The 27,246-nt window shown below is 38.3% G+C and overlaps 1 protein-coding gene across 1 annotated transcript in view; it reads right to left on the bottom strand.

Annotated features, from left to right (window-relative positions):
• PATJ (PATJ crumbs cell polarity complex component) overlaps positions 1-24,847 on the bottom strand; it is a gene marked incomplete at its 3' end in the record, with an annotated part of 149,747 nt that extends 124,900 nt beyond the window's left edge. Inside the window, exons 1-12 of the mRNA XM_082002835.1 lie at positions 24,101-24,847; positions 23,852-24,018; positions 21,947-22,138; positions 20,468-20,607; positions 18,488-18,686; positions 16,692-16,820; positions 14,701-14,913; positions 11,160-11,262; positions 9,338-9,426; positions 7,944-8,082; positions 7,473-7,607; positions 984-1,060 (exon numbers count right to left, since the gene is read on the bottom strand). Of these exons, the coding sequence (XP_081858961.1) occupies positions 984-1,060; positions 7,473-7,607; positions 7,944-8,082; positions 9,338-9,426; positions 11,160-11,262; positions 14,701-14,913; positions 16,692-16,820; positions 18,488-18,686; positions 20,468-20,607; positions 21,947-22,138; positions 23,852-24,018; positions 24,101-24,122 (1,605 nt within the window). The 5' untranslated portion in view covers positions 24,123-24,847. The remainder of the gene's footprint in view (positions 1-983; positions 1,061-7,472; positions 7,608-7,943; positions 8,083-9,337; positions 9,427-11,159; positions 11,263-14,700; positions 14,914-16,691; positions 16,821-18,487; positions 18,687-20,467; positions 20,608-21,946; positions 22,139-23,851; positions 24,019-24,100) is intronic.
• Between the last annotated feature and the right edge of the window lie 2,399 nt (positions 24,848-27,246).

Below are 27,246 nucleotides of genomic sequence, written 5' to 3'. Positions count from 1 at the left end.
GAAATGTAAGGATGGGAATACCAAGCAACTGAAGTGGGCAGCCAAACAGATTTATTGCATCATGTACATAATCTTACACGAACTTCAGTTCTTAAAGGAGTGCTAATGGAAAGGAGAGAAGTGAGTTTCGCAAGGCAATTCTTAAAGCTACTTTAAATCTTCCAGCAACTGACTGGAACGATGGCTACTCCAAGTAGTAAAAATAAGTGTCTTTAAATCAACTGGACAAGCATTGCAAAGACAAACGGGGCATCTTCTTGGTGGTGGTGAGAATTTTTTAAGTCTTTGGAAAGAACACTGGCTGGAGTCTTTTATTTGTACTCACTGGCTAACACAGCACCGAAAAGCAGTAGTGAATTGCAGTTTCAGTCAACTCCTTATGACAAGTCATCAAAACAATCTTTTGCTTGGCAATTATTTAATACGAAGTGAAGAAATATCTAATAGACGTGAAGAAATATCTAATAGACACTGGCACCACAAAGTCACGCTACCATGAACTACCTCCTATTCTCCCAGCATGTTTGAAAAATCATTCTTGCATTCTTCTAATAAAATTAGATTTTTTGTGAGATTCATTGTGAAACACAGGAGCTCTATCCTGAGCCTTTTTTTCCTCAATGCACAATAAAACAAATAGATCATAAATGAAATCATAAAAATACCACATATTTTAAGTGGCTGCTTTGATGCAGATTTAAAAGGAGAGATGATTTTCTTAAATCACTGTTCCTGTCTAGTATCTGTATAACAATAGTATCTATATAAACAGAATAAAAAAAAAAAACCACACAAAAAAACCCCAACAACTCACTTATAACACTCCTATATTTCAGCCTTGATGTTACAGGAAACAAAATTTGATGTTAATGATCTGTTCCAAACACTAAACTGTTCTATAAACAGACTATAATGCTAAGCTCACAGATCTGTAATTTAAAGAAATAACGTACATGAATGTAGTTTATTGAAAGATAACATACCATGACTTCGTATTCAGGTCCCAGCAGGTTTTCCCACTTGGATTTCAGCTCATGTGCTGGAGGGAGTGAGACTCTTCCTAAATATGAAAGTAAGTATTAAATTTACAAGCATATTGTACATTCAGAAGTATGTTTAATTCTAAATGCTTCAATAAAAATTCAGTGTAAATAAAAGATTAGCGGGAATAATCCCAAAAAGGAAAGTGCATTAAGCTGAGTCTATCATCAGTGCAAATCAAAAATGTCTGTCTTAGGAAAACAATGCAAAATGTCAGCTACTGCTAACATGTGATTTATTCCACTGAGAAGCAGAAGAGGTGATGTTTGCATTGATGAGATGTGAGTTCTGTACCATATAGTACTGTAAATAAATCATTCTTTCAGGCTGCAAAACAAATTTCTCACAACTTCATCATATGTTGCTATAAAAATGCTTGCCACTCCAGGGAAGCCTCATCTCCCACCAAAATGAACCCCCTTAAGAAGTAAAACACCTGACAAGATATTGCTGTTATCAAGGGGCTGCATCAGCACAATGCAGTCACAGCCTGTATTTATACATTTGGCAGGTATAAAGGCTTGTCTAGTTTAATTAGGCCAGTAAGTAACATGAGCTTTAATATAAGCTCCAGTTCTAAACCAGTCTTCCGTGGGAACTTGGCTATCTTGACATTTATATCTTTTCAGCTTTCTTACTTATGCAACCAAGGCAGTATTACATTCATGTAAGACAATTTGACAGAGCTAGACAGCATAAAATGACTGGCTGCCCTGCATTTGACCTCATCCAGAAGCTCAGTGCACATATAAAGTTCCAAGCCGAAGCAATGTTTAACTGGTAAGAATCAAGCTCTAAAGCAAATTCCATCTAGCAGCTAACAGCAGCAGCAACTGGGGTCTGAATTACTGAAAACTGCTTTTTTTCCCCCCCCGAATGACTGTAACAGTTTGTCAGATGTCTAGACAAGGCACAGACCACTTAGTATTGCTGATGTGTCATACTGAAATTTAGAATGTAAATCACAACCTCACATTTTGCACACAAACTCGCGAGTAAAAGACCTCAAGGGGGGAGTTTCGAAGACACCAAGAGAAGCTCAGAGCCTACCTACTAGCAAAAGCCAACACAAATGGGATATCAAGCTGCCTTTGCTTTCAACACCTTTGTAGTCTGCAAAGATAAAACATGAGCTTTGCAATACAATCCTCATTACATCATTTTATAACTTCGAAGTTTTCGGCTCATTAAAAACAAAAGATTTATGTTAACTTATACAACAACATAATCCGTCACTGTATCTCTTCCACTCACTTTCTGTCATGTCAGCTAGGCAAATTCTGTCTGATCTGCACTGAGAAGCCACACTCCTCATAGCTAACAACTGAGATTTCACTTGGAAATATCCAGAGCATCTTTAACCTATAGGCTCAAGGAGATACAGATATTCAAGGATTCCGGCAATTCAGATAACTATTTTTCGTCACCAAAAGGAAATCCTACCAAGAATAAAAACGTGGCTTTGTAGATACAGCCCACAGTTCTCTCTGAAATATTATCTCCTTAAAAAAAAAGGGAAGACAAATTGCCCCAAAATTCTCAGCTGTGAGTTAAGGGCTTTCTCCTCCATTGACATTTAATTGAAGTTTCTAAGAAGAAGTTGTCTTCATGAGCCTTGTTATCAAGCACAGGCTGATCACTATCTTTACTTCCCAACTGTAGCAAAACCAGAACACCAGTACATTTTTCTACTCCTACTGTTTGCAGAAATACCTAGGGACAGAAATTCTTTAGTCCCTTTTTCTGCTATTACAAAGTTATAGCGTGAATAGAATGAATCTTAGGGCCAAGCTTAAAGTTCAGTTCAGTAAGTTGTGTTCATTTGGCTGAATACAGACTTTTTGTCACTTCCAAAACATGTTACCAAAATCTATGAGTTGTTCAGAGCAGGTGCTGATGCACGTCTCCATTTGAAGTTTTCTCCTTTCTTTCTTTCAAACACACTTTGAAGTCTTTGCTTGTAACTTCCTCAGAACTGTGGAAATGTTGGCTGGGGGGATTTGGACTAAATATATTCAATTCCGATGGTATCACCCAATTCACTTAAAATGTTCCTTTTTCCCCCAAACGGCTTTTTCTACATGGCAGCTAACAGAAAGTTTCTTTCTAGTCTCTCATCCAGCTGGATTTCTCATGACCAGAGATACGTACCACATCTTCTATAATGTGCAAGGCCTCAGAAATGAAAACACATCCCAGAGACAGCTTCCATTAGCAACAACTTTCCACATATTTAGTCTGTCCTTCTGCCTGCACTTCCATACAGTTTCTCATTGCTAATTAGCCAGCATCAAGAAATCACAAGTGTATTGTAAAAATCATCTTTCCCGGTCAAAATTGTCATCTTTTCTTCTTGCAGTTTCCTCTGGTTTCACAAACTTGTGATACGAGGATGTGTACTGTGCTCTAGTGCACTTCATTAATGCACTATCTTTATCTGCCCTACTGTTGCATATTTTTCCCCAGCCGTCTTTAAGTGCCTGACTAGCATCATCAGATCTTTGGGTTTTGACGACTGCTGCAAGGCAAAAGAAAGCAGTTCTGCCCAGTCTGCAGTCTTGCAGATGCAGCTGTTAAGTTAATTGCCTCTAGTCTGCTAGCAGAAAGTTCAGGCCTCATGCACATTGCATCCTAAACCATGTCGCCACTGTAACAGAACTGCTTAAGCACGCTTTTGCCTGGACAGAATTACTATTTAATACCTCTCCAGGAAACACAATTTAATAAGAATTTCACACAAACTGGGCTTAAAGGGAAGCAATACATCTTTTATAAAACATACCTTTTACGTTAAACTTCTAAAAGCATTTAGTCAGAGCCTTAAATTAGCAGTATTTACTTTAGCACCATTATAACTAAGTGCCCATCACCATGTCCAAAATAAGCACCTATCTTTGCAATTTAAACTTGGTCATTAAATTCTATTCCAAGGTGAAATCTTATACATCGTATTTCAGTGTGAGTAAAATTTGCAACTAAGTATTTCAACTTTTTAACAGAGATACACACACACATTTTACAGTTGCATAAAGCTTTTGCAGAACCTTGTAACCTAAAGTGTATTTTCACTATGAAAACCCCCAGTTTAATCAAGCAATGATACTTGCTTACAATTGCATTAAGTGCTCCTGATTCATTACTCAAAGCCATGCCCTTGCATTATCCTGCCGGCCCAAAAAGGACCAGCACTGCTAGATGGTATCAAGGGCAGTATCCAACTGCAAACAAAGAACACCTTCAGTGTTTAAGTTTTGGATGCACACTGTGCATACCAACACATTATCTTGTTAAGGGGCACTTGGATACATAGGAGAATAGAAAAATCTCATTGTACACTTGCTACATCATACACTGGGGAGTGCAGATACACCACACTGCTCCTGCAAGGAATCAGCATGGGTCCAAATGGCAGCTATGGATTCCAGGCAATGAAGTCCTTGCCAGACCCAGGTGCATCTGCACTATACTCTGCAGAGGTCCAAGGAAGGGGATTATGAGATTTGTACAATGCTAGAACTGCAGGGGAGCCACTCATACACATAAAACTTGGTTATAAACTCCTTTTGAAACTAAGGGCTTTGGAGTATTTACGGCGAGGCAGTGGATCCACATCAGTTTGGGTCTGCCATGAAAAGGTCTCAAAAATACAGGTTGATCAGCAGAACAGGGATCACTAGGGCATATCTAGATATGCCAAGGCATATCTAGACATACCTTGAGACTAACAGAGTTTGTTAACTTCAAGGCAGGTAAAAGAAATTTTAGTTCCCAGCATAAACTGCTCCTGGCATTGATATACTGTATTTGCACAGCACTAGGTATTAGGTAACAAATTCCTCAGAAAGTTCTCTTTGCATCAGGGCAGACATCTGCAGCCTGTGACACAAGATAACCCAATAACGAGTAGTCAGGAACTGACTACAGAGATACTGTTTGCTTCAGTAGAAAGGGAAAATACTTTATGCAGAGAAAGGTCCACAGCAAAAAAGGGGTGGGAAAGTGACACAGCACAGCATGTGTTGCTCTTTTCTAGCTTCTGTCATAGCAAGCGTAAGTCCTTCTGGCTCTTCTGCCCCTAAATACATCCAACTGCTAAGTCCTTAAGTTATTCATCCATTTTAACTACAAATCAATATATGCTCTTCCATTCATACAGCTAAAACAATGCTTTGATAACCTCACATCTCAGCTACTCAACCACCTCTGGTTTGGCTTCCTATTTCTGGGAACACGCAGAAGTCACAACAAAGGATGTCTGGTTATAAGGCTTGGACAGAAAAGTAAAACAGAACGGAACACAGGAGCTGCTACATTTCTCTCGTTTCCAGGTTGTCTTTAATACTGACAGATCTTCCACAGTCATAGCAAAATTGTTATTCATTGACAGCCATAATTTAGAAACCTCTATTACATCTACATATCTTAGAAACTGCAAGGCATAAGGATAATTTATGCTGACTTTAACACAAGCTGTAGAAATTCACCCAGAAGTTCCTGTAGAAGAGCCCAGAAATCTGCAGGGGAATTGAAGCATGCCTTCTGGAAAGGCCTCCAACCTTGATTCAGAGGTCTAAAAACCAAAGTAATCCCATGGTTTTGTGATCTGCCCCTATGTCCAATTGCCTTTGCTGTTAAAAACACATGCCTAATTTGAACTCCTGTCCAGCTTCTGAATCCAGCTATCAGGTCTTATTATGCCTTTGCCAGACCAGAGATTCTCATCTGCCTGCATAGGTATGCAGTCAACAATTTCCAGTTCAGCTAGTAAGCTCAGGAAAAGCAAGCCAGAAATTGTCTAGAGTCCGAACTCTAATTTCCAACAGTAGCATGGGAGGAAGCAGTATGCAACAGTATTAGCACCACAGAGTAAATGATTTGGGTCTGGGAATGAGCAAGCAAGGTGAGGTTCATTGCTAAGTGTGGAATCTCACAGGAGGTAGACATAACTTGTGCTCTGCTTCATACTTCTCTGGCACTCCAGGAAATATCAGTGACCAGGAGCACTATAAGCAGGACAAGCAAACAGGAGCAAGGCAGTTACATGGCAGGTGACACACAGGCGAGATAGCTGTTCATGGAAATGGCAACTGTCTCATTTGTGTGGAAAATGACCTACAAATGGAGACATGTCACAAGACATGATCCTCTGTCCCTGCTGCTGCGGTCCTTCAGCAAGCCCTACTCGGTCAAAACTCCCAAAGGAGAATGCTGCAGCTCAGGTCACAGGCTGTAGAAGGCCAAGTCAAGCAGCTCGGAAGGTGAGTTCTGATGCAGTTACTGCAGTGCCAAGAAGGAAAATGTAACAAACGGGCATCAGAGATGATGCACAGGAAACCAACAGAATATTTTGAAAAGACTCTGCAGATGCCGGAGCCTACGACCTGTGAGGGCAAGAAGATGGATACGACTGAGGTAACATTGGATCAGGAAGTACATGTGAACTCCCAAGAGCTCCATCTTCTGATGCTGTTCACTTAGCAGTCTGGTTCAGGGCCCTGGCGGCAGAGGAGGATGAGCAAATTTTCTCTGTCAGGAGAAGACTGCAGGTAGGGTCACCTCAGTCAGAGTAGGATCAGGGCTAGAAAGAGGAATCAGTGATCTGGAGGCATTCAGCTCTATAGAGCTTATGAGATCGTTCCAGAGTACTGAAATGGCTGTACCTCCACTGTCTATAATCTTAACAAAAAAAACCCCCAAAAATCACAAAAAACACACCCCCCGCTCCCCCAAACATGACAATCAAAGGGTGATCACTAATGACTGCAAAAAGGCAAACTTTATGCAAGGAGAAAGATCCAGAGAATTATAGGCCAGTCAGTCTCACCTTCAGCCCCAGAGAGATTATGAGATGTTTCCTCTTAGAATCCATTTCCGAAGACATAAATGATAAGAAGGCAAATCAGGAACAGTTAATATATATTTGCCAAATAATTGACCAATATGACTGCCAAGATAGCTATGCGGATTAAGGCTGAAATACACCTCAACTTTACTGAAGCTTTTGACACCATTTACATCAGCATTCTCATTTGGAAACTGAGAAAGCATGAGTTAATGATTGCTAAATAGGCTGAAAACTAGATGGACCACTGGGATCAGAGACAGCATTAACCAATGACTCAACAGCCAGTTATGAGAGAAGGTCAATAGCTACAGGGGCTAGGATTATCCAGTATCTTCATCAGTGACTTCCATGATGACACTGAATGCACTCTTTGAAAACCTGTGGACAGTGCTACATTTTGGGGATAGGGTAGGGTGGAAGAGTTAAGAGATCCAACAGGTAGAGCTTTACTTCGAGGGACCTGAATAAAAAGCATTACAGAGCAAAACCTAACGATGGAGTAAGCCACAATAGCCCACCAGTATTGAAAATGGATTAAAGACAATTCCAAAGACTCAGAAGAGACACTGCAAGATATCCTACCCACCTGTTTTATGTAGAACCTGCTTCTTTCCATTTTGAAGATTATCCTTCTGTTCTTGGTTTTCCTCATTCTTAGTGTCCACCCTAGTTTCAGTCCCTACAGCTCCAGGGGACACAAAGGTTGGAACAGTTGGCTGCACTGTGAAAATAGATTAAAAAAAAAAAAAAAAAAATCACATGCTGGAAAAATACATGAAGTAGTAACACCGCCTCACTAACTACTGGTTTTTCTCCTTCTTTTTTTTTTTCCCCCTCCTTTTTTGGCTACACAGGCGTTTTGCCTCACTTTTCCCGAATCCCTCATTTCTGTTTCTTTCCATTCCTCCTTAAGTATCTCATTTTCTATAGTGTGCCCTTGAAAATCTAGGATCATGTCATATCTAGTCCTAATTGTTAGGTTAGGTAACTGTAAATTGAGTGAAAAAAAAAAAAAAAATCAGTTGCTGAAAAAGGAAAGAGGGAAAAAAAGGATTACCTCTATCTGAAGGTCCTTCTGCAAAAATAGTAGAAGAAGGTTTCCTTCTAAGTAAGGTAAGGCGTACAGTCTGTCCTGTGTTACGCAATGCCTCTACCACTTCTTGGTTAGTATAATCCTGTATATTAACTCCATCAACCTAAAGCAAGAAAATCATATCATATAATAGTAATCACATTACATTCTTAGGCTGTACCATACAGTGTAAGCAACATCCACATTATTTTGTGCAGAAATTATAGGGTTATTCACCCAAGACAGTACTATTTGCAAAACAATCTAATTAAATCAATTACATTTCACTAATTAGATAATATTTTCAAAATGCATTTTAAAAGGAAACACGGCAGTAATTTCTTCTGTCTTCACGGGGCAGCCACAAAACAGAATTTACTAATCTGATATAAGTATGCACTGATTTCCCCCTACAATTTTTTTGCTTACAAAAAAAAGATTGAGGTGTATTGTGGATGAAGCTTCCCAGCAAGAGCAGTTGGCCTAGAACTCTGTTCAGTTCATTATCACTGTTAGTTTTCTCATGGATTTCTAACACATCCCACACAAGCCTATACACATAACTGTTCGTATAATCCACTCTGAACAGCCCAATTCTTACATTAATTCAGATGTTTTAATTTATACCCAAAATACTCTGTTCACCTCACTGCATCAACAGGGGCTACTCCTGCAAAGCTGCAGATAAAAGCACAAGGTTATATCAATTTTTGCTCTCACAAAGCAGAAGCTGACTTTGGAAGGTCTGGCATAGCACACATTTTAAAAGTAATTTAAAATCATATCTCTATAAATATTATCTCTTAAAACAAAAAGACTGTGTAATTCATTCCTGCTTGTATTGTGAATATAAAATTGGCTATTATTCAATTCACTATTATTCAATGGTTTTTCTTTTTTTTTAACACAATATAAAGCTTGGGTTTTTAAACCTAAATTGTGACTCTTAACATTTTGATTGTACTCACTCTGTGCTACACAGTCATTAAAGATCATAAACAGTGTGCCACATCTTGCAAAATCTTAACCATCCTCAAATCCCATTCAATTCAAATAGAAGTTAATGCTGCTCATCTTGGCTTTTGGCCTGAAGTAAAGATTCTCCACTCTGAAGCATTTTAATCCAAATGCTTGTTTCTTTCATAATTAACTACTATTTACTACTTCTTTGAATGTAAACTAGCATTTTAACCACAGCAAGCGAAAGTTCACTTCTGTTACAAATCTACCTAAACAAATACGAACCACTAAATTATTTCCTCGGCAAAGAGAAGGTTTAATTAATTTTAGAATTACTTTACTATGTTGTTCTTTTAACACTGAGATGTGTAATGAAGTATTAGTTCTATAACAATATATAAGCAGACTATTTTACTTACAGCAACAATTTTGTCATGAACATGGATTTGGCCATTGTGGTCAGCAGCACTACCAGGTATTATATTTTTCACGAAAATCCCTGAAGGTTCTGTTGGCAGGGGAGGGAAGGGAAGGAAGAAAAACAAGTCACTACACTAATCTAATCTGTTTCTTTTCTTATTAAGATTTTTAATTACAGCCTTTTTCCACAAACAACTTCTGTCCACAAAGTTATGATTCTGCAAACCACTGACGTTTGCACGTTACCACTCACACAGCTTGACACAGAATGACTGAAGATCTCTGATGGAAAAACCAGCACCGACACCACCACCTATACACTGACCTCCTCCATGGATTCCTCCTTGTGCTTACCCATGCTTTAAACCACAATCACTTAAATCCATGCTGCATTTGATTTCAATAGAACTACCTAAGCTAAAAGTAGAGTATGTGCTTAAGTACTTTGATCATGACTTCAATCATCTTACAGCTAAAGAATTCAGTACTTTAAATCTTAATGAAAAAGGATTTTTCTCAAAAAAACAAAAAAAAACCCCCATGGAAGTCAAAAAAGCCATCCTTGTCATGTTTGATGTTTGATTACTAATTCTAACTTCTAACTAGAACAAGGAAATAAAAACAAAACAGTAAAAAACCCAGTCATGTGCTAAAGCAGTAACCTTTCTCTTCCATTAACTCTGGAAAAATATGAGATGTTGATCTTTAATTCTAGTGAATACTTCATCCTTTTCTGAACACTAACCGTCCTCAGACACCTGGCCATCATAATTTGTCCCTGCCCAGCAAAACCCCTCTACCAGTACTTCAAATCCACCTTTTCCCACTGCCTGACATGTGCTCCTCCCCAAGCCAGTTCCCAGCGCTCACGGCACCAGCCTGGGACTCCTGACCAGCAACATAAGAGGGTCTCCTGGGAATGAAGAGGGCTGGAGAGCAACCCACATTCCCAGAATACTTTCTTGAGTCCCACAAGGAAGAGGAGGGGATAAAAAGCGCTACCCCTTTGTGTAAAACTAGATATTCAGTTGAGTCAATTTTAAAGATACTATCGTTTCTGGGACCAGTATGTAAATGAAGAGTTAACAGCTCTAATCTAAAGAGGATTTAGAAAAACACCAAAACCAACAAACTGATTCCATGTCCCCATATCCTAGCACAGGTATTTTAAGTGTTCCCAGAGTTTAGACGCTGAAACAGCCATCTGCCAAAGCCAAGTACATCATCTTGTGAAGGTGGCATACACATCACGCACAGCTAAGACTCCCTGCATCTCCTGCCTGGCAGAGGGACGGACTAGTTAATCTGACTGATCACTTCCACTCTAACACCTACAATTCATTAAACAAGCAAAAGTTGCATGTTGAGCTATTTTGTACATACTGAAGAAGCTATTCAAAAGTTAATGCAAACTGGGGACATTTGATACTCTGTTTTTTAAATTCTTCTTAAAATGCGCTATCAGAATTATGCTACACACTGCAGGAGCAAAATAAGGAACAGTGTGGACAGGAACCTGACTGTGTTAGAGTCTGGTCATGCAGGAACTGTCTGTTACAGTTTAGTGTCTTGCACAGTAACAACATAAGCATGTAAAATTCACAGTCCAGCAGTCAAGTGGGAATTATTTTTTAAGCTAAGTACACCTCTTTAAAAATTTTTGTGGCTGAATTTCACTTTGCAGCAAGTTCTCCAAATATCTTTTTCATAGATTTTCTAAGTTACGCTGTTTCAAAGAAGCACTATCCATTTTCCCCATAGTAAATGAAGGGTATTTGAGAAGCCCCTATTCCAGGCTTTACTAAATCCTGCAGAACTCACCTACATCACATGTGCCAGCATATCCAACAATTGTTATCCCCAGGCTTTGCCCATTCTTTTTTATAAGTTCAACATCATAGGTCTCAAAACGGCTGGTATTATGCTATAAACAAAACACAAGACAGTAAAAAAAAAAAAAATCTCATAATTTCCCAGTACCATTATGATATTGCAGGTTAATTAAGATCTTCAGAAGTGAGCACTGATTTTGATTTTCCTATTTTAGGAAGGATCATATTTGCAAAAGATATATACCCAAGATTTGCTGAAAATTAGGTGTTAGCCAGAGTCATTAGTTGCTTTTAAAATTCTTTCCTAATACTTTCTCTATATACCTGTCAGAGGTATAATATTAATATTTTATGGAGAATAAAGGTTTTCCTTAGACTGCTCAGGGGCCATTTCCCTTTGGATTCCACTGCCACTTGGTAACAACAAACTTCCCAGTGAAATCCCACAGGACAACAGAAACTCTGAATGCCCTCATAATTTCTTCTGCCTTTCAAATGTTAGTCCTGACAGTGTCATGAAACCATTTGCCTGAGCTCTTTCTACTCAGCGGTCGGTTAAGAAGCAAAAAACCCAGTATAAATACACAGTATTATCACATCACACATTTCTGTCAGAAAAAGCGATGCTTATCTCTCCCTGTTACCACCTAGTAAGGAAGTGAAGGGCAGGAGGAAAGGGATCTCAAACCAGAACAGAAACAGGTTCGATACCCTGAAATGAAAGAAACCACGTGTACACATAGTAGGCATATCCCTAATACAGAAGCAGTTGCCTACTAAATTGCAAATATGGGAGACTAGGTAGGTGTTTGAGCTTAGTGTTTGTTTTTATGCTAGATCCCAAACCACAAAACCATTCCAAAAGTTAATCTTGCACACATCAGCTTAACAGGTTTGATATGATCCTGTTCAGATTTGAACACCACCAAACTGCAAAGAGCACTGGAAGCCTCCAGGTTGTCCAAGGCAACAGGAAGCAAAAGACTCATTAGTTCACATTCAATGAAAATTATTTAAGACCTAACAGAGGAAGGGAGAGTATTCAATTGTAAATGGTTTATTGCTGAACTGATAAGACAACTTCTCATAACAAACAATACTTGAAAAGACAAGCACATAACATGACCTGTTCTCCAAACCCTCCACTTACTACAATTATCAAAAAACCCATAAAAGCCACTAGCTAAGATTACAATATCAGCTGACCTTACACTGGAGAAGTATACGGAAAAAGGTCCCCACAAAGCCAGCTTCAGAATGTCTGTGTAACTCCACTCTGACGAGTAAAAATTAAAACTGCAAGACAGAGTTCAAACAGGACACACTGAAGACTTTGGTGATACCAAAGAGAAAAAAAATCAAGCACATAGATCTGGGACTGCAAGGGATAAATTAAAACACATAAAGTTGTTTGTTTTCAGTAATCAGATACAGCCCAATGAGATCAAAAAGAAGATGATGAACAGAGTAAGGTCTGTTAAAGTGATGAAATCAAGAGGGATACTGTCACTGCCAATAGAAAAAAATGAACCGTGAAATTGGAAAACATTTCTCAAAAGAATGAACAAAAGAGAAGTTTAATCAAAAGTTTGCCAAATATCAGCTTTGGAAGGACCTATATTAAAAGCAGACCAAAGTTAGGGCCATACCTATTTCACTTCTCACTAAAAGAGACATCGATGGACAGCTATCTCCTCCTTATCACACACACTTCCCTCCACTAGCCAACTCACTAAGCTCATAAAATGCTTTCCAACTCTGTTACTCCATAAGATGCTGATGGAGGTGAAGATAAGTTTTGATGTTCTCTCACTTATCTTTAGGAGAGGGAACCAAAACAGTTAACAAGCCTATAGCTACATCTTAAATGGAGCTATGGCCTAGAGTCCTGCTATTTTGACAATCAAAAGCCTTCATAGCCAGTGCTCTGGCACTATAGAAGTTTTCTCTAGGTAATATTACTGGTAGAATGCAAAACATTAGAAGTCAAGTCTGGAAAAATCAAAGTAGAGAGTCCTAAATACAGTCAGCACATGTAGGCTACTAGCCTTGCTGTCAGCATCTTGAAGAGTACTGATCATATGGCTGGCTTTTTGTGCCCGTGCACAGACATAAGTAGTTTCAGTTTTTCTCTACTACAGGAAATGTCAAGGAAAACAATTACTAATATAAAACTGAAAAAAACTAACCATATATTAAAAATGCCTTTCTGCTGGTTTGCAAAAAAGAAAACCTCTAAACTACATAGCAGGAATAAGGAGGACACTGAAAAGACATCCAGAAGGAATAACATTTTAGAAAGGCTGCAGCATCTACAATGCTCGGGGTCAATTAGTGACAAACAGGCCTGCCTTTGAGATGAGGAGAGAGAACAATAGTACTTTGTAGAGGAAGTAACAACGGGCCTTGGAAAATATGATACAGCCAGAAAAGAAATGCTTCATAATGATGGTGATTCTCTAGGAAAGCCTTTTTTCCGAGTATTAGACAAGCTGACTTTTAAGACTCCAACCTTATGTACGTAAGACTACGCCCTCCCGTCTCTCTGCCACTCACATTTCTTACTACACCAATCGCTCTTGTGAGAAGAGGGGCTTGAGAAGGACCCAAAATACTTTACTGACAGCCTCAGCCACAGTAGCCTTCCAGAGAGATGCACGACACAACGCTAACGGCTGCCTTTGCAGTGACTATGCCCAGTAAGCGAGAAGGCGGGTTTGTAACAATATGACTGCTAGTCTGACCTTTAAAAATGGTGCTTCAAAAAAAAAAAAACAAACACCCAGCGCTCTTCACTCATTCAAGAAACTAGACAAGAAAAGGCTACTCGGATTCTACACCTAAATCTAAGCAGCACAGTAGTAGCAGATGGTACACAAGCACAGCTTTGTTTATGTTTCAAGACCTACTGTACACTTAGTGTAGCATTTGTTGATTTTAATTACTCAAAACTGAAGAGAATGACTTCAAAAACAAGAGACTTTGATATGACCATGATAAGATTTGCTAAAACAAGTTTCAAAATTTTTAGATATATTTCCTATCACAGACAGTAGCGTAGACTATGAAAACATTACACTTATGTTTCATAAAAAGATGATTGTGCTGAATAATTCTGGTGTGGCCATGGTGCTCTGGATTTCAGACTAGGGAAATTCACAGTCAAGTTTTAAATTCACTTACAAATGATTGATTAGCAAAAATGTAGTGAGCTAAGAAGGAGAACTAAAAGTACCATTTATTGATAACGTTTATGGTCTTGGTAATTAAATTACTCACTCTGAAATAAATTCTGTAAAGCTGGTCATTCCAAACCCAAGATTTTAGGTATTAATAACATACAGGAAAAAGGGAAAAATTATAGAAGGCAGGTCTGTAATAATGACCACTTAAATACACACATATGATATCTGGCAACTCAAAAGAGGAGAAGCACTTTAGGTCTCAGGAACACTCTGTTCGCCTCCTCCTTTCTGATCACAAGCCACAAACACACTTAAAGATGTCTTGAGTAAACACCAGATACTTACAGTTCCATTTTGAAAGGAAGGTAATGTACTGACTGGCCAGCTCATAGGAGCTGGTGGAATCTCCATAATTTCACACTTTGGGTCTCTTGCAACAATCATCCTAACAGAATTCCCACAGTTTCTCAGCACTTGGGCAACTTGTTCACTGGTCATTCCTTGCACATTGGTCCCTCCAATCTGTAAGATGTGATCTCCTGTCCTGAGCCTCCCATCCTTCAAACATAAATAAAATAAAAAAAAATGTTTCCAATCTATATACAAAATATCTTTTCTGTTACAAAATTGAAACTGTGTACAGTCATCTTCATGGCCATGAGAGCCAATGCAAGAAAATACCATAAAGTTGACCACCACAGCAACATCCTAAATAATTAAAGGAAGCGTTTGCACAACCATGCACTGTTTTTTCCACAGTAGTTAACAGCTGTAAATCAAGCTTTACAAAACTGAGTAAGAAACACAAGTTGAATAGTACCGTTCCTAAGAAAGTCGTTACTTTTCTCATTTAGGAGAAAGCAGACAGCAACAATGTTTTATAATCTCACAAACTGTTATGTATTGCTTTTTCATAGACCACTCCTCATGGACAGGGGTATAGATTAAAAAGCACACCATTTTGATTTAGAACTTTTAGAGTTTTTCCTAATACTTCTGCATTAGCCTGGCAATTCTTTTCTCATATGACTAGTTCCAACTCAACCGAGTAAAGCCACTGAAGGTAACAAGATTCTGCATAAACCATTTTTACATGATAATTATGATTCATGACCCACATCATCATTTCTATTATAAGCAAGCATTCATAGGACCAAATCCTCAGCTGGTATTGATCAGCACAGCTCCACCACCTTAGGTGCATTGATTTATACAGCAGTCATAGCAGAGTTATTCCCAGAACTAACTCAAACTCATTTACAAACTCATCCGATTTTAACATGTATATGTGCTCATTATTTCACATGTTCTTAATGATGTCTCATTCAGCTGAGAATGATGTGGTGAGTTCCTAACTTGCATGCTTCATTTGTAGCCAAAACACTTTATTCCTTACAGCAAAACAGGTGTTACACAATAATTAAAAAATACTCATTTATACATGACAGGTTCAGAGGGAAGCAGTCAAGCAAAAGGCAACATTTTCCAGTAAAGCTCTCCTAATCCCCAGTTTTCATTTCCATCCTATACTAGAGGATGTACTCAGCCTCTCTCTTTTGTATGTTACCAGATCTTGTCTGCATGGGTTCCAGACCTCAAATATAGTAAGTTGTCATGACCAAATACACATGAAAAATCCAAATGTTTTGGTATTGCACGTGTTCTACTCTTGAAACATAGCAACACTTAGCACTGAGTCTTTAAAGATTATCAATTAAAGGTTGCAAACTGTACCTGTACAACTTTAAAAGATATCAGTAACTTCAAAAGGCTTTGCATCAATCATAAGTGTCTCCTTGAACTGCTCAGACAGCAAGGCAGGGATCAAAATCCCTTTAAAATGAAACCCACTAAAAAGAGGACATCTTCCACCTATAAACTGAATCTTGCAATGCAGTTACTTCAATGGGGCATATTCTCTTGCCTGACAACTCATTTGGAGAGTTTGTCCCTATAAATGTTGCCAAATATGCCAAATTCTACAGAGGATGTGCAAATCCATTAAGAGTATTTGTCCTCCCCTAGACTGACCAAAAGCTGAAAATATCAAAAGTACTGAAAATATTAGAAAGTTTGACACCTTTTCAGAATTTCTGCATGTTCGACAGTGTTATAAAAGCCAATGCATGCCTGAGAAACAACTTAATTCATATCAGGTGCTGACTTTTTCCTCAATCATACCTTCAACATACTTATTTATAAAGTATATGTTGGCATTCAGACTTCGATGCTATCAGCTTCCCTTTCTTTAAGTATATTAGTTTATTTTAAGACTGTCAAAACCAGTTAATTATACTTTACAATCAAACAAGAAGTGACATAATATAACAAATTACCCGATCTGCTAATCCCCCAGGAACAATTGTTCTTACAACTACTCCGCTCGACTTTCCTCCTACAATTCCAAAGCCTAATCCTGAACCATCGTTAATCAGCTCAATGTCTTCAACGTGGCCCCAGTGAATCTGCAATTAATAAAAACAGGAGATTTTAATTTCAGTCGATCTTTAGTGTTTCTCACTTTCACATGTACCAGGAATGACAAGAAATTAATCAGAGCAATTTTCTCTCTCTACCCCACATATTGGAGATCTGTTGGAGTTTGTTCAGTCAGCTTCATTTCCTTATAAATACCCAGTGGGATTTCTCATCTGTTTTTAAACATACATTTTGTTCTTCACTTTCAGGATAACAGGATACTAGGAAAAAGTTCGACTAAGAAAAAGCAATTTTAAGATTTTCTTGCCAAAATGAAAACTATCTTTTTATTTTTTCATAAATCAAGAACACTGCAAACAACAGAGAAAAACAGAGGCAAGGAGCTTGCACTGGCCTAGTTTTCACTTAGCGTTGCCCAAATTCTTATTTCTGTTATTCTACTTACACACTCTAAATACCACCAGTACACGCTGAATTAATAGCACAGTACAATATTCTGCCATACTGAATCAGAAGCATGTTTCTAAGCTACACTGTACCATGACCTTATGTTCTACACGACAATCTGAACATAACAAAGCTGTTAAGCAACCCAAACCCAGCCAATGTTTCTGTCAGATTAATATCTCATAGACACCAAAATGGAGCAAAGTAGGCAGATTTAAGTCTTCTGTGAATAAAGGATTTATTAGCATACTGAAAATCTTTGCCAAAGCCAGTTAACTATCATAAAAGAAGTTTAAAGACCCCCTGTAGAGATATATATTTGTATTTTATTTTGTTAGTCTGTTCAGTGCAGATCTTTCAATGAAAAAGCAGTTAAAGTTTAATTCTTTAAAATTTTCAGTGCAATAAACAATATTGATTATCCACTAAAACCTTCATATTTCACTAGCTCTGTAACAATCATGAGGGAAATAATTACTGAGAGTAAGGAAAAGCACTGCTCTTAACCAGATTTTCATCAAAACCTACTAGCATTATAAATTAAGATTCCAATATTGCAAACCCTGGATTTAGGTGTGCAGTTCAACCAAATTCAGTGAAGCCACCTGGACCATATGGCTTGAACACAGATGGAAGTTCAGCCCTAGCTTATTACATGTCCCACTGACAATCTCTCTTTTTCAAGAAAACAAAAGGGTTCACAATCAATGAAATCTGCAGATTAAAAAACCCTGATAAACAAACAGGGATTGAGAGGTTCTTTAACAGATAGTTTTTGTTTGTTTTTAAAACAAAGACAAAGCTTTTTGTGTTGAGCAGTTTAAGTTTAAATTGCTTGGGATATTACAGGCAGTGCTTGTGCTCATGATAGGTTATATTTACACTCTTTTAAAATGTAATCAGAGCATCTTTAATTGCTGAGCACAAGTAGGCTTCAGCTGGATATACTCGCAAAATGCTTTCCCCTGCCTATGCTGAACAGACCCTGCTGCTAAGAATATGTTTATCTACTAAAGCTTCTGTTATCCCGTAAAAACCCAGGATGTATTTTCTAACAAGTTCACGCAGCTTTGCAATGGAAGCCTTATACTTATTGCACGATCCGTCTAAGTGAAATGTCATCGCATATAATGTCTGATTAAAGAAAAAATCCCTACATGTAAAGCTTGCTAACACAAACACAACCACAAAAAAAAATATCCAGCATAGTACAAAATCTGATTTTGACAGTATTACAACAACTCACAGTCTCAGGTGGATTTATATCACTTAATAAGACAGCCGAAGTTCTGCTGTTTCCTTGAACTGGCTCCCTAGCAACAACCAGATGTAGAGATCCTGTGGATTGCTGGAGGAGGGCAATAGCGTGCTGATGGGAAATGTTCTGATCCAATGGGGTGCAATTAATGGCCAGTATGTGGTCATTTTCCTTTAGTCTTTGATCCCTTTACAAAACATTAAAAGAAATTTTAAAATGCAGCATAGTGACTTCATAACAGGCTTCTGTAATTTAAATATGAACATGCAAAATACAGTTATGCAAGGTTAAGTATTTATATATTAAAAAAATCTGCTCATTAGTCTGCCTTCACCAACATACAAGCTACATGCAATCCACACTGTACTGATACACATGCTGTATTTTGGTCCAACTTTATAACAGTACATAAGTCTGCTCAATTTTATCCTTTGCTTCAATTCAAAATGCAGTGAAATTCCCTCATGCTTTCTTGATGACGTTCAATTACAGGGCAGAAAAATTCATTTTTGTAGTTATACAATGAACTAGGAACTACTCTTTAATTATGTTTAGCACTACAAGATATTATCTCTAAGTTCCCACAACTCAGGTTATGATACTGTTTTGTACCATTATTTAATCTAGAGATAGATGAGCTGCATATATATTTTACTCAAAATTTACAGAATCAAACTTCAGACATCAAACTTTCTTCAAGCAACACACAGCTCAACTTATACCTTAAGAAAATATAAATTTCACAGTTAATTCACCCTAGTGATGAATGTAGATTTGTGACAAGAGAAAACCCATCATTCATCTCCTTAGTTAAATATTCATTCTGAGCACGAGACCAAACTGTTACACAGACAGACAGTGCCTTCAAAGCTCTGTAGGAATCCAAAAAAAGTCTCCAGGAGATCTTGTCTCAGAAGCAAAATGGGAAGCATGCTGGGGAAATTTATAAACACTCTGAAACAATATAACTGCACATCTTAACTAGCACATTTTAAACTTCCTTTTTATCATGCGATGTTTAAGATGTTTCCCAGAAATCACTTTCTTCAAGCACTAACCATATTTTAGATTCTCTCATCAAAGAAAGTGAGCAGCAGGTCATCAAATCCTAAAGTGAGATATTCACCCTCCTTTGACATCCGGATCAGTCCATCTGTCTCCACTTTGAAAGAGCCTAATATGCTTTTCTTTAAGTGTTCTCTGGTGTGTTCTCTGTGGGCCCATAGCCATTATCATTCCAACCTCTCCCCACTCTTTTTGTCATCCTGTGTTGGCACTTCCTGACATGTGTTATTTAAAAAGTGACACCAATGACTTGAAATCTAGACACATTTTCTTGAAACATAATTCCAAGCACTGCATTTGTCTCATGCCAACTCTTGTAGTTTTACAATCACATTTTATTTTTAAAGGATTGCTCTGTCTTTTGTTATTGGGCGAAAACCCACAGACAATACAGGAAGAAACTGCCTGAAGCCTTGATTCTATGATGACATCTGTGCAGGGATCTGTCGGGAGGACTGGATCTAAATTTACACAGGAAATAAACAGTAAAATCAACTATAAATAAGGCTTTGTCACAGGCACATAAATAAAGAATCAAGGGGGGGGGAATCTTTCAGGGACACAATGCATAAAAATTAAAAAGGAGGCTGATTTTTATTTTCCTTGTATTCTTTTCTGAGTTTTCTTTTGTTTTTTTAATCAGTACTCAAGATTCTCTTAAGTGAGTCATGATTTCTGGAAATTCCATTTATGAATGGCTCAGATATTTAAAACTCATCTGAAAATCTGATCCTCAAAACATGAATCCATTTAGTTGAAAAGTCAGAATTCAAGATACCACCAACAAAATATCCCACCAGATAACCCAAACATGTTAGTCTGATAGAGATTTCAATGTGAAAGTCATGGCTTTTCCCTTCATGGAAATACTGTGATTTTCCAATACAATTATAAAGATCTCACCTGTCAGCTATGCTTCCTGGCTGGACTTCCTTGACAAAGATACCAACTTCTCCCAAGCTGTGATTTTTAAGGGCAACCACACTAAAACCAAGACCTCCAACAGAAGGCTTTTCAATCTTTATTGATTCTATTTGTCTCCCCTAATAAAACATAAAAAATTGATTTACTAATTTTTAATGCAATACAATGAGCTAGTTTAAAATTTATGAATACTGGGAGAATTATTCTCCTCTTAAGACTAAACAAAGGCAAAATACTGAATATGTTATTTCTATAAAAGCTCCTCCATTTATTATTTTTAATATAGCAGAGTATTGGATATGCAAGCACTCTGAGGTTCTGAAACCTCAGGGATTTTAAGAGCTGCTTTCACACTTCATTCACATTATGAGATGAATTCCAAACTGGATGAAAACTATGAACAAAGTGCTGTCTAGAGCAATATATTTGGGATTTCTGGAAATGCTGCATAGCTAAACTAAATTACTTGTCTTTTGGCTCCCCTTGCTTTTAATGCTGATTTTTAGGTGCATGTTCAAAAGACTGCAGCTTTTAAATAAAGAAATTAATTTCCTTCCCCTCCCTGCAACTTCACACTTAATGCTAAAAAAAGTTTACTTTTGTGACTGCCTGCTTCTCAGTTCTAATACAAGATTTCTGGGGTTGTTTACTGGAAAATATTACTTAGAGAATGCACTGCTTATCACAGCGTTTTATCCAAAATAATGTGCAGTCTTTACTGCTAAATCTTTTGCCTGATGAGTTAATGAAACACTAATGAGAAGAGTTATGCTCAAAATACTACAGCTACATTAAGGTAGTCAATTAGCAACAGTTACTTAATATAGAAAGGCATGACTTACAAAGTAATGGTTCAAAGTAACACAGAACAATACATTTGTGGTACAAATACCAGTCCCACGTGGGTGGGTGTCTGCACCTGTACAACTTCCATAAGTATCTGGTACATGCTACAACACATGTTAATGAAATCAGCATCTGTCTGGCAAAGTTAAGACATACTACATGAAGAGTTAAATAAAATACTACATGCCAGTTCTTTTAATCATTTTGCACTGTTCATATATTAAGTGATAAAACAAGTCTCTCGGTCAAGATAAGTTTCTGCAGAAAATGTCCATTTTCAATTAAGTGTCATCAAATACCAAAAAAGTTTCCCGGGAACTGAAATTTCTTTTCTACATTGGTGTGTTTGGTAGAAAGACAGACAAAAAAAAAAGGGCAAAGAAAAAGGAAAAAAAAAAAGACACAAAAACACCAAACGACTTTCCATTACTGACATTATCTTTCACAGGGAAAAGTTATCCTAAGCACTTCTACTCTCTTACTGTCTAGGAGGCACCACACTCCCAGATATGCAACAAAAGAACATGATTGAAAATGTACTCCAAAAGCATGCAAGAAAAAGTTTGACGTTAAAGGAATGTGGGTTTGGTTCAACAAACCCGAGAGCCTTACCTTTGCCATCTGTTGGATGATTGCGTTAAAGTCATTAACTCCCAGGTTTGGAGTGAAGGTAGATGGTTTGGGTTCAGGTGAACTGCAAGGTGTATACACGCTCCCAGCAGCAACTGATTTGTCAGCAAACACTAGTAGCCCTCTCTTAGTAAAATCAAAATCTACTGAACGGTCAGGAGGCATATAATTGAGCTGTTGAACAAAGATGTAGAAAAACTATTAAAACCAAAAGAGACTTCCACATATATCATCTTGTGTGAAGACTGCCAAAGCAGCAAGTACACGTATGTTCATACATGCCTATTCACACTAATATACTCACCTGTATGAATTAGGCAATGTTAATATGTAAGCTATAACCAAGTTACCATATCAAGTTTAAACTGTTTTTCAGAAGGAAAAGTTCCCTGAATGTTTCAGCTGTGTTTCTACTCCACTCACTTTCTCCATTTCTTTCATTGTGTTTCCCTGCCTGTGCCCATTATCCTCTTTTCACCCTGATATTCCAGAAACAACACATGCAAAAGCAACAACATTAAAAGAGGCACTCAAGCACTGTTGCAACTGTCAGGCAAACCTAGACAATTTTGGCACAAGAATCCAAATTTTTTTAGGAGTCACTTAGTCACTCAGGAGCCAAAGGCCTGGTCTGTATTATCTCCTCCCCAGAGAGAGCCTAGGGTACAAACTAACTACCACTGAACACGTTAGCATTGCTAGAACTTCCAGTTCAATGCCTAATCCTGACAGATAATGAAGAAATGCAGAAATGTTCCCAGTGCAACACAGTAAACTGAAAAATCCCATCCTGAATGAAACTGCTCATGAGGGACAGGCTTAAAAATAATTTCAAGAAAAACAAAATTTTATAGATAGGATAATTCTGAACATTCTGAATATAAAATCCATTATGCTACAGTCACAAAGCATGATCTTAGTTATATTTGCATTTTCATACATTTTTAATAACTTGCAGACATGCATCCAACCTTTGGAAGGCACCGGAGCAGATACAGCACCTTTGTAATCATGGGAAGAAGAGAGAATGAATGGCACAACCACTATCATGCCACCCAGGCAGGAACACATGCAGTACATTTGACAATGACGGCAAAGTGGCCTCGTCCCCTTGCTTGGTACACCCTCTGTATCTGCAGCTGGGCAGGTGCAGTAACAGCAGAGACAGGGATTGTTGCTGCTTAGGGTAGGCCAAGTTAGTCCCTGATTTTAAGTTTGTATGGCAGATTCTGCTAACTGCACGGTGAGACCTGTTCATGCAGATGTGTCACTGATGCCCACGTTCACCAGATCTAAGTGTCAGTTGGCATTATAAGCCAATACACAAGTTCCTTCCACTGCTGGAGCCAAGTCATTTTAAAGATAGCTTGGGCACGTCTGCATCAGAGCTTGGCAAATCTTCAGGGGTGGTTTTCTAGATTATTATTTCCCAAAACAGGTTAACCATTCTTGTACAAGTCAGCAGGAACTAAGTGATGATGTCTTTTAAGGAGAAAAGATGCTGCCAGTTAGCTGATAAACAGAATTTAGCTTCCGTGAAAAACAAAGGATCCCAGTTCCAGCTGTGTTCAGAACTCAAAGTACTAGAGCTGATATCTTTTGCAGATGCTTTTATCTGACTTATGTAGTTCTCAATGCCTGCCTCTTCGGCATCCCTTTCAAAGCACGTTGCCCCATGACGTGTTTGTTGTGATATCACTTCTCATTTCAGTAGTGACTCTGTAGATACTAGCTTGACCAGGGCCGGGGGGAAGCCCACCATTCACTCACACCAAGTCACAGCTTATTAATGAGAGCGCTCTCATTAACACATGCCTACATACCCTGTTTTAAGTTCCAAGTTCACTCTAGTTATCATCACATCAACAATTCTAATTTTACACTCACTTGTTCCTTCAGTTGCTTGATGGATTGCTGGAGGGTCAGTATCTGGTTGAACAAAGGGCTCCTGAGTGTGTTACGCAAAACAGTCAGGTTTTCATTATGTTGGGAATCTCTCTTCTCACGTAGTTTTGCTTGCAGACGATCAAGGATCTGCAGCACCTGCTGCTTATCTGCACCACGAAGTAGTACATGTTAGGAACGGAGCTTCATTTCTCACTGCTTAACAAAAGTAATCACTTTCAGACTACATACCTGCAGCAGGATTTTCAGGCATGTTGAAGGATATTTTTGGAATTATTCAGAATAACCTAGATAAGGTTTAAAAAAGAAAAAGGAAAATTAATAATTTATATATCCAAGCAGAATGCAAACAGATAATAAAATCAATAAATGCAATAATAAAATACTAAGCTAACTATAAAAAAAGAATTAAAAAAATATTACCCCTGTTGTTTACCCCAAGTATTCAACAAAGCTCTCTATATAGCTAGTTGCACTGCAGCCTCAGCACATCCAAAAATATTTCCTTGTTCTGTATGCTTTTCCCTTCACACACAGGAGGGAATATGAACAACTCTTTCAAATATGAGTAAGAATGCAGATTATAAAAACAAACATTGGCCAAGAAAACTGAGACACAGCTACGCTCAACCAAATTATTTTGAGTACGGACATTAAAATTGTGATCTTTTCAAATACACACACAGTTAAAATCTTCCTATTATTTAGAAGGTACTTTCCTCTTGATTACTTTAACTATTTGCAGACAGTACTCTTATCACGATAGCTCTACCCTGCCATATGGCAATACAGGTGAAAGCTTGCATCTTCCTATAAAGCAATGACATTCCCTCCACTCACAAGACAGCACTGCATTATGGCCCAAAATTGGCCATACAGTCCAGCACATTCCTAAGGGAGGTTAGTTCTAATCGCAGCCCTGGTGTTGAACAGGTGAAAGAAGCTCGTTCCCTTCTCCTACATGAGCCTGCTTTTCTCTTTTCCATGTACACGACAAGCTTTGAAGGTACAGAATATCCTTTATCACACTCCTCTACAGTGCCAAATAGAGCAAGTCTCCAACTGGGGCTGAGGCCTAGATGGCAGCATAAAAACAACAGACTTGCAATTAGCAGCGATGATAGATTTGTACCCTTACTTGCATGTTATTACACTGATGCGGAGCCTGCCATTCCAAAATCTATCAAGGCTGTTATACCAAAATATACAAGAGAAACAAGATTTCTTCTCTTAGTACAAGCTCCTCTGAAAGAAATCAGCTATTTAATAGCACAATTTACATAATTTTAACTCTACCCAGTATATAACTGCATAGTTTCAGAATAATATATTTGGAATTATTTAGGAACAAAAATAGCCACATATACATAAAAAACATCTTTGTAAAAGAAAGAATCATTCGCATCTGAATGTAATACCAGGGTAAGAACAGCCCAGGGGCTCTTTCCCAGCAGGACCTCTGATCCTTTCAGGTCTGCCTCTTGCACTGTCTGTGCTCACAGAACACATCTTGAGTTCTGGGAGGACATTGCTATATTTAATGAAATATTAAGTGTGCAGGCGGATAGCTTTTCTTCTCCCAAAGAGTCAGGTTAAGCTGATTTACCTAATGAAAAAAAAAGTGGAGGTGTGTCACAAACCACAATTCCAGATTTACACACCCTTTACTGTATCTGAGCAGCTTTGGCTCCTGAAGGAATTCCTGCAGAACTTGGTGGCTTTGCACGGTTTCCACCCAGGTCCAAGCAAAATGAATCGCTTTGCAAGACTATTAACAGATTTAGGAGGTCATTTTAAATCAAACTCATAGCAAGAGTTGAAGCAGCAAACCCATACAACCCCTGAAAGATTTTCAGGAATGCATCTGAACTTTTCTAAGTGCTGCAGCTTTATTTTCTTTTCCATTCGAAATAAAACACTTCTAAGAGCACAGCAGCCTTTGATTCTGTGCTGAGATCTGGTTTTGAAGAACAGATGAAAATACCATTTCCTTATACATTCCTGAGTCTTCATCTAAATCAAAAAGACAAACCTTAACCTCCTTGACTAAAAATATTGCATGAATCTTAAAAAAACAAGACAAAGAGTATGGAAATTTGTTCTTCCTAATTTAACTTCCCTCCATTCACTTCCCTTATCTGTTTTTCTACTTCACATCATCAGCTAAAAGCAGAGAAAAAAAAACTTAAAGCAAGAGAACCACATTAGAAAGGGATGTAAAATAACTCCTATGAGGAAAGGTGGCTTGAAACACCTTTAAGCCAGCAGCAGGGTGAAGAAAAGATTAAACACCAAAAAGAAAACCAGCATGGCAGGAAATACTGCCGGCTTGACAACACCATGCCCATCTAACAGCTGAAGCCAAGAGGCTGGTCCAGCTCTCCAGCCCTGTTTCCTGCATTTTGTTCTTCCCTTTCCACCTGCGCTTGCACTCATTCATCTGATCCCACAGTGAGCTGGAACAGGGAGCTAAACGCCCAGAAAAAACCTTCACGTTTTGGTAGGTTGAGCTTTTTGCCCAGTTAGCTCTCAACTGCCAGCGCTGGTACACAGGAGGGGGCCGGGACCACACCTTGCAGCAGCAGCTAAGCTGTTGCAGCAGCTCAGCTGCGCTGTCAAACCGCGCCATGAGAAATAGCCAGCATCATTCAAAAACAGCCTCAAAGTGCCACGCTGACAGTCTCCAAGATTAATCTTTTTTCCATTACAGCTGGTATAACAATAGCAATTATGACGATGGGTACAGATCCAAGAAAGAAAAATTTAAGCATAAAAATGTAGGTGAGAAATCGAGACTCCATCTAGGCAGAAGTCCCCGGGAGAAGGAGGTACAAAATGGGAGTGGGAAAGATTAAAGAAAGTTTCAGCTTCTTGCTTGACCTGCTCCAAAGTGTTGCTAAGAGCCATTGCAGACCACTCTGCGCCGGTGGATACCAAAGCGGACCTCAGGTACGGTGCGTGTAACAGTTCAAGTTTACACAGCACTTAGGGATTCCTCGTGATCAAAGCTGGCCTCCAGCCAGCTTGCAATGGTTTTTAATGATTTCTTTTGTGCAGTAAGTTACAACCGCCCTCAGTATTTCTTTGTTCTCCTTTCTTTTATAAAAAGGGAGTGGGGAAAAAGTGTTTTATATTTTAAAGTAATCAGCTCCTTCTGGGTGTGAGAGGATCCCTGAAAATATAAACTAATTTAAAGTTTTCAAGTAATGTATAATGGAGGATAGGTCTCTAAGATCGGCTTTTGGGCACCAGAGAAACACACAAATCCATATACTATTGAGCTGTTTATGCTTGGGGACCCAAACAGCTTATCATTTCCAAACACTGATGCTAAGTCCGAGCAGGGTGCCAACAGACAGTTGCTAAATTTGGAGGTC

This window comes from Phaethon aethereus (genome assembly GCF_964289735.1).
Source record: "Phaethon aethereus genome assembly, chromosome: 8".
NCBI lineage: Eukaryota > Metazoa > Chordata > Aves > Phaethontiformes > Phaethontidae > Phaethon > Phaethon aethereus.
The sequence above is the reverse complement of the archived record's forward strand: the minus strand, read 5'-3'. Positions and strand labels throughout refer to the sequence as shown.